Source organism: Hemibagrus wyckioides, linkage group LG14 (assembly GCF_019097595.1).
Source record: "Hemibagrus wyckioides isolate EC202008001 linkage group LG14, SWU_Hwy_1.0, whole genome shotgun sequence".
Taxonomy (NCBI): Eukaryota; Metazoa; Chordata; class Actinopteri; order Siluriformes; family Bagridae; genus Hemibagrus; species Hemibagrus wyckioides.
In genome coordinates this window covers 8593734-8606242 of record NC_080723.1, presented here as the reverse complement: position 1 = coordinate 8606242, position 12509 = coordinate 8593734, and the positions used below count along the sequence as shown (strand labels likewise).

Here is a 12509-nt window from a genome sequence, read left to right as displayed (position 1 = left end):
CAAGAATCCTATATCACCATATCCTGTCAAGCAAGGAAGAAGCTGTTACTTGTGGGAAAATTTTTTGAAACATTTGCTTTCCATACACCTAATCATTAAGTACATTTGATTCCTAATCAGTAAGGGTAGGTTAAAATTGACCTTAATCAACTTATAATAAACTTGATTTCTTTCCTTTAGTCTTTAAGACAAATCTAATTCAGTTTTAATCATTAAAACTAACAAAGAGACATTACTAGGTAAATCGAGACAAAGTGTTTAATCATTAAACTTACTCAAGTATGCTTAATCAAATGATGATTTTAAGGTAATATAACTAAGTTACTTCGATCATTTTCATAAACAGTGTTGCCTGTCTAATTATCGTATCTAATCTACGGGTTATCTGATTATCTAATAATCCTTTCAGTATTAAGCACCTTTCATAATCATTAGTCAACAGCTAAACTGATAGCAAATAGATGCAAAAAAGTGAGATGAGCAAAACCGGCTGAGTCATCGTTAGTTAGAATTATTTGAACTTTCTGGCGCCTATGGTCTGGCTTGGCGTAAACAACATAAGGGCACAAGCTAGCATAATATAGCATATTATGGAGCTGTCTCCACTGAGACCGAAAAAACATGTTGATGAAGATCCAGAATACTTGGGCTTAGGGAAGAGAACACCATAACAGGTTTATCTGACACGTTCGAGAGAGAGCATAAGGTCAATCTAAAAATACTTAAAGTTCATATAAATTGCATATAATGTACAGAAATTGTATAGAACAAGAAATAGCTTACCCAGGTAAGTGGAAGAATAGTAAAATTCCTGGTGGCAAAAGTATAGAATAAACTAACAAGTGCCGAGACGGAAGTGTGTTTGGAGAAGATGTTATTGAAACGCCAGGAGAAGCAAGCAAAATATTATTGCAGTGGCTGATGTTAATGTAAACATAGGGAGAAAACGCTGAATAGGTGTAATGGAAATAAAAGCATGAAGCAATGGAAGATTTAGAGAATTAAATTAAACTAGATTAAAATAAACTGGCGAATCCTAGCCTAAATACATAAATAATAAAATAAAATTAAGTAAATGTCTAAATAAATAGTTTAAAGGTAAACTAGGTTAGTTAACCTAAATTTAAAAAAAACTAGACAGAGCCATTTTACCCCGTTTACCTTTACTACCACATAGGCAATGAATGAAAACTGAAGTAAAATAAGGACAGCGCCCTTTCCTTAAATAATAATAATCCTTAAATAAAAATAATTTTATTAAGTAACTAATTGCCAGGCAGTCACCATGAACCACACAGAAACAACAAACAAGTACACAAACATATGGAACATGTGGGTTATGTAGGTTAAAGTATAAGTGATAAATTAAATGGGTAATGAAATGAATGTGGTTTTGGTCTAAATAAGTTCTGAAGTTTAGACAGATCAACAACTAATAGTTGTTAACATTAAAACTTGTGACCCATAGGCTGTATGAAGGTCACAGAAAGGTGGGGCTGTTTTTCAGGGGGAAAAATTTGTGAACATCAAAACAATCCATAGAAAAATAGAGCCCAGCAAGTTTAGGCAGCTGGGCTAGAAGGTATATATACTGGGGGATTTGTGAAGGGGGGTGTGCTTGACCTCATCGATTCATGAATCTGTGTATTTGAGTGCCATTTCCGGGGATATTTTTTAATAAAACCGGTTGCTTCTTCTCATCCAAGCCCGGAGGAGTACTTTATTTCTTTGGTTTTGTCCTGCATTTTTGATCTGAACTACAAGACTTTTTGATAATATTGGTAATTGAAAAAGGCTCTAGAACCACCCTGAAGTGTCCACCCGGAGAGGGGCTCTGGGTTCCGACATACTCAAAGACCAGTATATAAAAAGCCGGCCGGAAGTTCATAAGCCTGTGTTCTCTGGTCAGAGGAAACATTTATCAGTCATCAGTGCTATGTCTGAAAGAAAAAGGTGAGGCTTTTACTATGAAGAACACAGTTCAACTGTGAAGCATAGGGGTGGCAACATCATGTTGTGTGGGTGTGTCACTGGATGTCACAAGATTTCTTCCAGCAAAACAGTGATTCTACACAAACCTCCAAAAAATAACATCATAGACTGTATTAAAATGGTAATATATGTACAGTTATTGAAAGTATGTGCACCCCTGACCATCACACCCATATGTGGTTCTCCCCTAAACTGGAGAATGTCTTGATATGCCATAGCTTCATCGTTTCCCTTCAGAGGCTTAAACATTGTTCCAGCATGACAATGCCCCTGTGCACAAAGCACAGAGCTCCATGAAGACATGGTGTGTTATGGTCGAAGTGGAAGAACTTGAGTGTCCTGCACTGAACGCTGACTCTATCCCACTGAACACCTTTGGGATGAAATGGAACAGAAAAATCCCCACATTCACACCCAACACCTACTAGAAAGCCTTCCCAGAAGAGTGGAGCACCCTACTGCTCGATCGGCTCATTATCTGCCCTCACAGACACAAGTGGCTGCTTTAATAGATGATTTCATTTAGCGTTATGGACATGAGGTTTGAATATAATATGCTGATGCGTGCCAGCGTTTGTGGATTGGTTGTTAGAGCATTAAATAAAACACAGCAGTAGTTCTAACACTGCTTCTCTCTGAAAGCTCAGATCCCTCTGTTTATCACAGAGCTCATTATGGACAGGAAGAAGACCCGCTGTCTAGCTCCTGTCATTTTCATGCTGGGATTTTCCACTGTCATTTAGCATGCTGTGTGTACGGTGCCTTGCATATGTATTCACCATGCCCCTTGAACATTTCCATATTCTGAAATTGGTGTGATTACTTGTTATGTTTCATTTTTATTTATTTCTAAATAATTTAGCATTTCTGATGCAGTCCGTCAACAATGTTCTCCAAAGCCCATCCAACTGGGGCATGGCGGAGACAACAGCATGTCTCCTTTGTGAAAAAAAGACAGTCCTGGTGCACAACCTGGGCCAAAAGGCTTTAAAAGAAGGGTGTTACTTCTGGCACCACCACCAGAAAATAGTGTATGCTATAGGTATTGTGTACTCGAAACAGAGCCACCCTGCCAGGCAGGCATCTTGTTTTTGAAGGCAATGGCAGAAAATACCATTGCAGGCAAGAACTTCAGGTGATCTGCACACTACAATTAAAGGTGGATCATGGGAGGCATCTCAGGTTCCTAGATACCATCACAGAGACCAAATCCAGGCCAGATATGGTTCTGATGCTGGTAAAATTAAGGCAAGTTGTCCTGCTGGAACTGACTGGAACTTCCCTGGGAAGATCGAATGAAAAAAAGGCAAAGAAAAGAAGTATAGCAAAGTATGAGGAGCTGCTCAATGATTCTTGAAGGAACAGATGGCAGACTCATTGCAAGTCCTCTGAAATGGCTTGGCATCAAGATGGCTCTGGATCAAGAGGGGTGATCTGTGCTCCTCAAAATCTACTTGGACACAAGCCAGGGACTGATCCCCCCAGTTAGGTCATCTGATGATGATTAAAGATTGAGGATGTGCGCAAGTGCATTACACAACAACTGACAAAAACCTGCGACACGGTGGTGTGTCTTTTTGTGGATTCATGACATAAGGTCCCAACACAGACAATTTCAGTTCCATGATGCTCTAAACCATATGTGGAGAATATGTTTTCCACATCACAAGGTGGCTAGAAATATCTTCTCATGTTACATACAGATAAGACATACAGTGTTTGGGGTTCAGTTATTTGCTGCATTCAACTTACCTCAGAAGTGGGAGCTTGGAATTATGTTAATTCAACCTGCATTTGAGCTATAAAATTTTGTTTTTTTGTTAACAACAAGGTAAGGTGATGTACATTTTTCTACTCAATACGGTGAACTGAAAATCAGTGTTATAGATTTAACAAGTGAATATGTCTCCATGTTGTTGGAGCTAAAGCTAATGTATGTACTGTAGATACAATACAAATCATTTAAAGGTACTTTGTTTGATGGTCATGATGTGAGCTGCCATGCTGATTTGATTGACTGCTTAAGTCGGGCTGCTTACTACGTCTTTTAATTTGCCTAAGAAATAGCAGAACAACTTGGTAATGATGAATGCTAAATAACCACATGGATTTATGAATTCAGTTTTGGGATAAACAAAATTACAAAAAACAAGATTTGATGACTATCTAAGGAGAAAATAAAATAGAAATGACAATCCTGTCACATCAGTAAGCTCTATTGGCAGTACTAGTAATATTTTTTAAGCAGCAGCGTTGAAATGAAAACAGTGAATCTAGCTGTGACAGGATGTGGCATGTGCAGTGAGTCAGAACAAAGAACCAGAGGCCTCTCAATGCATTGTGGGATGACAAAAATGCAGCTGAAGCTGTTTGGCTTTCTTTAGCAGGAAAAAAGACCTTTGATATGAAGCAGGGAACAGCTGCTATAATTACAGCAATAATCATTAGCTGAAATAGATTACTGCTCAATGGAATGAGAAAGTTGAGAAAGTTGCATATTCTCATAGATTTGATGATGCTTCAGTGTGATTAAGTTGAATAATGCCTACTTCAGATCCTGTTCCTGTCCATGACTTTATGGAATTGTTTGGCACTCGGTTTTGGACACAGACTTCTGATGCTGTGAATCACACAGAGATATCTAAAAAAAACTGGCCTGGTTCTTCCATGTTGTTATTCATGAGAAGCAACGATGTCCCTTAACTGTATGTTGTGTAGTGTCTGTATTTGAGGGTGTAAAATTTTGAATATTGGAAATAATCTGGATTTCCAAAGATTACATGACATATTATTGCTGTGTAAAGGCTAAAAACCTTTACAGACTTAATCAGAACCTGATCTCATCTCTGCATGGATTCAAACACTAACATTTGGTCACCATCACTTCAAGATTCTAAATATCTCTAGATAAATCTAAGATAATTCGGTAGTTTTTACTATTCTATCCTTATTATTTTATTCACAATTTTTTTTTACTTTCCATTAGTTCCACTTTCCAAAAGCCTCTGGACCAAAAGTGTGTATGCAGATGAGAGATGGAACTGATCCAGAGGAAAAAGTGTAGATGAATCACTGGAGTCAAGACTCTTACCCTGTGATTTGCTATGAAATGAGACTTTAAATATAATCCTTCCCCTGTCCTGGGAAACACCATGTCACTGGCACACAGCTGTAATTGTGTGGACTGGATAGAAAAATGACACCCATTGAGATCTATGGCTGAGTCTCCATTTCCTTATTACACACTACTATGGGGTGGTGGCTCAAGTGGTTAAGACTCTGGGTTGTTGACCAGAAGATGGGGGTTCAAGCCCCAGCACTGCCAAGTTGCCACTTTTGGGCCCTTGAACAAGGCCCTTAACCCTCTCTGCTCCAGGGGTGCTGTATCATGGCTGACCCTGTGCTCTGACCCCAACCTCCAAGGATGGGATATGTGAAGAAAGAATTTCACTCTGCTGTATATGTGACAAATAAAGGCTATTTCCATTTCAAATTCAGAAGTACGTGCACCCCTGGACATCACACTCGTATGTGGTTCATCCCCAAAACTGATTCTAGTCAAAAGCACACAATTATATCAAATGCCTCTCTATGCTGTAGCGTTATAATTTCAGGTTAAGGTTGGAGTGGAAGAACTGAAGTGTCCCCCACTGAACACCTTTGGGAAGAACTGGAATACCGACTGCACCCCAGACCTGCTCACTCTTACATCAGTGTCTGATCTTACTATAGCTAAGTGATATTGTCCATTTCATAGACGACACCCAGTTTTTTATCTATCTGTCTATCTATTCATATACATTTATATATACTATCTGTATATTCACTGTATATTATGTTACTGTTTTACATACATTGTACATAATGCACACATTTTTAGCACAATTATAATTACCCCTGTCACTTTATGTGCTGTAAATACTACTTGCACCTACTTCTCCATCCATCCATCCATCCAACAGCCTCGCTCCAACGTCTAGTGGAAAACCCAGAAGAGTAGAGTGAAGCTTATTCTTATAAAAGCAATGGGGAATAAATCTGGAATGAGACGTTCAGCAAGCACCAATCAGTGTACTTTTGTCCATATAGCACACCTTTTATGATTTCTGCTTGGTTTTCAGGCAGTTATTTAAAAAAAAAAAGAGCTTATTTTAAATAGATATGTATGTCATAATTTTTTCTTCACCAATCATAATAATGGGAATATTATAGTTTTAAGTGACTATTAAAATAAATCATTAATCATCCATAAGGTTGGTAATGAACACCAACCTGCTGCTGAATGACCAGAAAACCCTTTTCACTGGCTGCTAAATGACAAAGCAGTGAATGGATTTGCAATTTTGATTATTCCTTCACAGAAAGGCATGAATCTCTGCGACAAGCCACCACAGGATTCCTTAAATTATTAAACAGTACCTAAGACATGATCTTTTAAGTCACGCAGACCTCCACAGGGTAAATTATAAGATGAACTCATAGGCAGAATACATTTTTTATTAGACAGAGAAAAGAAAAAACACGCCAAAAATAATCTCTTTCATACACCTTCATTTATAGCATACAAATATATTTTTTTAAACCCCAGAGGCAGAGAGGCAGAGTGTAATCAAAGCAGGTTTAATCTCTGATCTGAGATCTGACAGAGCAGAGACGGTGATATAGAATAATTAGCAGATTGAGCGCTCCTCTCACTTACTCACACATTTTAATAGAGATCAGGGGCAAGTGCTTGACAGTTTGACAGCGCTTCAGTTTCAGTGAAGAACTAAATGATCTCAAAAATGGCAGTATTAGGCACAGGAGATCACTTATCGCAGTTATGGGAAGCCGAGTCATGAAGAGCTGAAACTAACGCAAGACAGGAGTGAAGTGAAGCTATGACAAAGGAAAGCCTTGGGTTTAAAAAATGACTTGCTTCAATTTTTTTTGGTTTTGTTTTATTTTGTTTCTATTTTGGACCAGCTTTCTATGTATTTTTATCTAATAGGTTAAACACAAGCTGTTAGAAAGCATCAAATCAGCCACAGAAATACAGAACCCCTCACACAGTTTATATAAAGAGCATTTCAAAAGATAAAAAAAACTGGGATTATAGATCTATATATCTAGAAAATCTTGCAGAAGGCTGGAATGTTTCAATCGTCGGTCAGTTAACAGGAATCAGGATCAGTTAACTGCTATGGATTTTAATCTTGGAAAAAAAAACATTTTAGTAAGTGAAATAATTGTGAATTAGTTTGCAATAAACCAAATAAAATTGTTGGATTATTAAAATCATTCATATTCATTTTGCTCCTTTTTAGAAATAAATGCTTAAAATCAAATTGATCTGGCAAGAGAACAAACTGATTTAAAAATTTACATTTTAAATGTAGATTTAAAGATAAGTTTTAAAGATTAAAGATAAGTCTAGAAACAGATTAAATAATCACATATTTGGTTTATTCTAATATTATAATAGGAAATACTTGATAAATGAAAATATACTTTCACTTGTTTTTTTTTATTATTTTAATTAATTAATTATATATTTTTAGCATGTTTAGCTTTGCATTTAACACAAAGTTTAACTTAAATTATTTTTATTTCAAAAAATGATTTTTTTATTGTTGAGTTTAGGTTCATAACTAAAGGGTCATTTAGTGACACATGAGAAAGGTAAGTCATGACTGTGCTTCTTCACAGAATCCTTCATTTACTTCAGTTTAATTGAGAACATTTGATATTGTAGTACTTTAATAACTCACAGGTATTTATGGCTAATATTTTAAGGTTTTATTTACTGTTCTGGCTGAACCGTCTTAATGTGGTATGATCTATCTCTCAGCTTCTCATTCAGCGTACCACAAATTGAGCACAAAGAGCTGAAACAACGATTCAGCTGAAAATCCACACACAAACCAACACAAAAGGTTGTACGGAGGAAAAAATGGGGTGAGAGAAGGAGAGGTAAAAAGGAAGAGTGTGATGGCTGTGGTCCAAATTCCCACTCATGTGTAGTGGGGGCTTGATAGAGGGTGAGGTCAAGGTTCACAGGTTTTTGTTGTTGTCACGGTGATGGCACTGGCTGCGGGTTGGTGTCTCCAGGAAGGGCAGCTCCTCGCCGGTACCGTGCAGCCGGAGCAATCTGCTGTTCAGGTCAACGCAACACTGTGGGAATCAATAATATCTTACACTACAATATGGTTTAGCATTAGCGCTGTACTAAAACATGTGTTTAAAGGTGCAACAGATGAAAATGTATAGAGAGGATGAAAACAAAGAAACTATATACATCAGCACAAGTTACATGTTACACGGCTGACAAAAAACCCTTTTGGTAAACTCTTCTGACACAAAATGCACCTCATGCATTGAGTCATTTTATAGTCCCATAATCAACATCCCCTTTACTCCACCCACATCTCCGCCTTAAATCAGCAAGTCCCCAGTGCAGCCAGATAATTCCTGTAACCCAGAAATATCACTATTTGCTTCAAAAACCCTTAACAACAAGAAACAGCAAAACCAATCAATACACAATGACAACACTTCTTTTTCAAGATCAGATGGAGTTATTAGTGAGAGCGATAAAATTGGATGTAGAATTAGCGACATTGCTCCTGGACGGGTCTGTAAACGCAAACTGCATCAAGAAAAAGAACAGAAACTGCACTCGTGAACATCATAAATCATTCTAAGTCAAATTTAGCATGTTTAGAAAGTTGTAACTTGATTTTCAAGCAGCTGAATGGCCAATATCTTTTAGTTAGCAATGCATCTAGCTTAGCATAACATACCTAACATACCAAATTATCAGAGCTTAAATCTCAGAGCTTATTACAGTATAAAAACTCCTCATGGGGAAATCATTTGGAGCTGAATCTTGTGTGTTTATAGAATTGTAACTCGGATTACGAGCAGCCGAATAAGAAGTGATGTCATGACAGCCCTTGTTAATGCTAAGTCTAAGTGAATCTGGGATGGGATCTGGGGGTGGAGCTTCATGTACAAAGGTGGAAATGGAGGCAGGATTAAGGAGTTAAAAATAAATATTCAGTCATATTCAACTCTGCCTATTTAACCAAGAGTGACATTATTATTCATATATTATTTACTTCAAAATGAATTTAATTATTAATTTCTATCGAATAATTATTAAATTATTGAATTATTTATTTATTTTTACCTACTGCACCTTTGAATGAGTCAATGCATGATAGCATTTTAACAAAAACAGACTAGTCCATGTAAGTGCAAATATTTGTTTCTATATGTACAGTATCTTCTTTATTAGAATTTTATTTATTTTCAGTTATTTATCTTTAAGCTTATTAATCTATAATAACTAGGAATTATTCAGTATGTCTGGACACATAACAAGAATTACCATAATGAGGTAATGAGAGGTTAATATGAGAAACAATTCTATCCATGGTAGATAAGTAGTGCAGTGTTGATGTGTATGAAATGAACATCGTGACATATTTGTGTACATTTTTCAAGACGCAGCTCATAAACACGGTTCTCAAGCAATCAGGTTCAAGGTTCTCAAGCTTCAGACAGTAGAACGTAAGCATGAAATGGTTTCCTCAGAGATGAGTCTTCTCTTCTATTCTCATCTTCTCTTCTATTCTCTCTCTTTTTTAAGAGCATGTCTATTTCTGGAGCTAATTCAAGCACTTGGCAACCAAGTTGGAAAATGAAAAGAAATTCCCAACTGATTCATTCAGGCACAGACACATAATCAGAGAAAATTTGTATGATGTCCCTCTGGCTCTATTACCATCAGTGCCACTTTGACTGAAGTGGATTTCAGCGTTAATCTTACTATTATATTCTGAGCAGCACCAAGATGTGAAAATAAAAAATAAATAAATAAATAAACCAACATGCTCTCTATCAAGAAAAACCTTTTCTGTTTTTTTTTCCAGAAATCAGGAGTTGGGATCTGAACCGAACTGAGGATTCCTAATCTTAGTTTTTCCATTACCTCAGTCTCCAGACATAAAAATCAGACTGCAATTTGGATGCTATCTATTAATTGTATCCTAAAAAGGCTAATCACAGCATCCTGCTCATAGTGAAATGTTTGGAAAAAAAGAAAGAAAGAAAGTCTTACTTTGAGCTCCAGCAGAGTCTGTAGGCCGAGGCACAGCTCAGACGCCTCATCATCTGTGAACACAGCATGGAAAAAAACTGAAGCTAAACGTACATACACATTCTCTGTTGGGGACTGCAAATGACTTCCTGAGCTTGGTCTTTAGTCTGTCTATATACAGAGAAATAATACAATATATGTTCAAAAGTATGTGCACCCCTGACCATCTTCAACCATAACATTATGACCACCTGCCTCATATTGCGTCAGTCCCCTTTTTGCTGCCAAAACAGCCCTGACCAGTCGAGGCATGGACTCCTCTACATCCCTGAAGGTGTACTGTGGTATCTGGCTCCAAGATGTTAGCAGCAGATTCTTTAAGTCCTGTAAATTGTGAGGTGGGGCCTCCATAGATCAGACTTCTTTGTTCAACACATACTACAGATGCTCCATTGGATTAAGATTGAAAACTGAAGGCCAAGTCAACACCTCAAACTCATTGTTGTGCTCATCAAACCATTCCTGAACCATTTTTGCTTTGTGGCATGGTGTATTATCCTGCTGAAAGAGGCCACAGCCATCAGAGAATACCGTTTCCATGAAAGTGTGTACATGGACTGCAACAATGCTTAGGTAGGTGGTACATGTCAAAATAACATCCACATAGATGGCAGGATCCAAGGTTTCCCAGCAGAACATTGCACACAAAGCATGATACTTTCTCTGCTGGCTTGCCTTATTTCTATAGTGCGTCCTGGTGCCATGTGTTCCCCAGGTAAGCAACACACATGCACCCGGCCATCCATGTGATGTAAAAGAAAACTTGATTCATCAGACCAGGCCACCTTCTTCGATTGCTCTGTGGTCCAGTTCTGATGCTCACGTGCACATTGTTGGCACTTTCAGTGGTGCACAGGGGTCAGCATGGGCACTGTGACTGGTCTGCGGCTATGCAGCCCCATATGCAACAAACTGCAATGTACTGTGTATTCGGACACCTTTCTATCAGAACCAGCATTAACTTCTTCAGCAATTTGAGGAACTGACCACTGATAGATACTGACCACTGCAGACCGGGAACACCCCACAAGAGCTGCAGTTTTGGAGAAGCTCTGATCCCATCATCTAGCCATCACAATTTGGCCCCGTGTCAAACTCACACAAATCTTTACACTTGCTCATTTTCCTGCTTCTAACACATCAACTTTAAGGACTTGATATTCACTTGCTGCCTAATATATCCCACCCACTAACAGGTGCTATGATGAGGAGATAATCAGTGTTATTCACTTCACCTGTCAGTGCTCATAATGTTATCGATGTATATGTGGTTCCTTCCCAAACTGTTAGCACACAATTTTACCAAATGTCTCTGTATGCTGTAGCATTACAATTTCCCTTCACTGGAACTAAGAGACTCAATCCCTGTTCCAGCATGACAATGCCCCTGTGCACAAAGCACAGAGCTCCATGAAGACATGGTGTGGAGGTTAAGGTTGGAGTGGAAGAACTGGAGTGTCCCTGACTCTCAACCCCACTGAACACCTCTGGGATGAACTGGAACACCGACTGAACCCCAGACCTCCTCACTCTTACAACATCAGTGTCTGAGCTCCAACATCTAGTGGAAAACCTTCTCAGCAGAGTGGAGATTATTCTAACAGCAAACACATAGGGAATAAATCTGGAATGAGATGTTCAACAAGCTGGGGTCCATATACTTTTAGTCATATTGTGTAACATTTGCTCTTTTGTCTCAATGCTCAGTGCACTGCCAGGTTCAGTAAAGGTTATATAACTTGACAGTTCAATTACCATAAACAAAGAGAACCAGGCTGCAGCTGTAATCATAGTACAGCATGTTGCCTTTTCATAATAATAATAATAATAATAATAATAATAATAATAATAATAATAAACAGTGTTACCTATGACCTGAGCAGTACACTGCACTCTTTCGCTACCAATCAGGATCTGCACGGATGTCACAGCGTTAGGCATGGATTCACTGACAGGCTTGGGACTGATTTTCAGGCTACCACACACACACACACACACACACACACACACACACAGTAGTATTAGTTATATCATTACTTAATTGAATGTAAGGTTCTCTCAAGGGTGTAATTGTTTTGATATTTCTGACTTACCCCAGCCTTCTGCAGCATGTACTGGAGATGTGGTTCAACTGACAGCCGGTGTTAATGGATACTTTAACCTCAGCATCACCACACTGCAACACACACACACACACACACACACACACGCAGACACACAAGCACACACACACACACGACAGCCACTAATCAAACCACTGTACAAATATACAGGATATTATTCATAGAGAAACTTTAAACAGGTTAACATTCGCCATGTACACTACAAAGACAGCAAGTAATGGACCTTTTAGTACCATTTCAGTTTTATTTTT

The 12509-nt window shown here is 38.1% G+C and overlaps 1 protein-coding gene across 1 annotated transcript in view; it reads right to left on the bottom strand.

Moving 5' to 3' along the window:
• Positions 1-6468: 6468 nt before the first annotated feature.
• Positions 6469-12509, bottom strand: part of nrip2 (nuclear receptor interacting protein 2) — a 30893-nt gene continuing 24852 nt past the window's right edge. Inside the window, exons 3-6 of the mRNA XM_058408724.1 lie at positions 12229-12311; positions 12004-12110; positions 10097-10149; positions 6469-8145 (exon numbers count right to left, since the gene is read on the bottom strand). Coding sequence (XP_058264707.1) covers positions 8026-8145; positions 10097-10149; positions 12004-12110; positions 12229-12311 — 363 coding nt within the window. The 3' untranslated portion in view covers positions 6469-8025. The remainder of the gene's footprint in view (positions 8146-10096; positions 10150-12003; positions 12111-12228; positions 12312-12509) is intronic.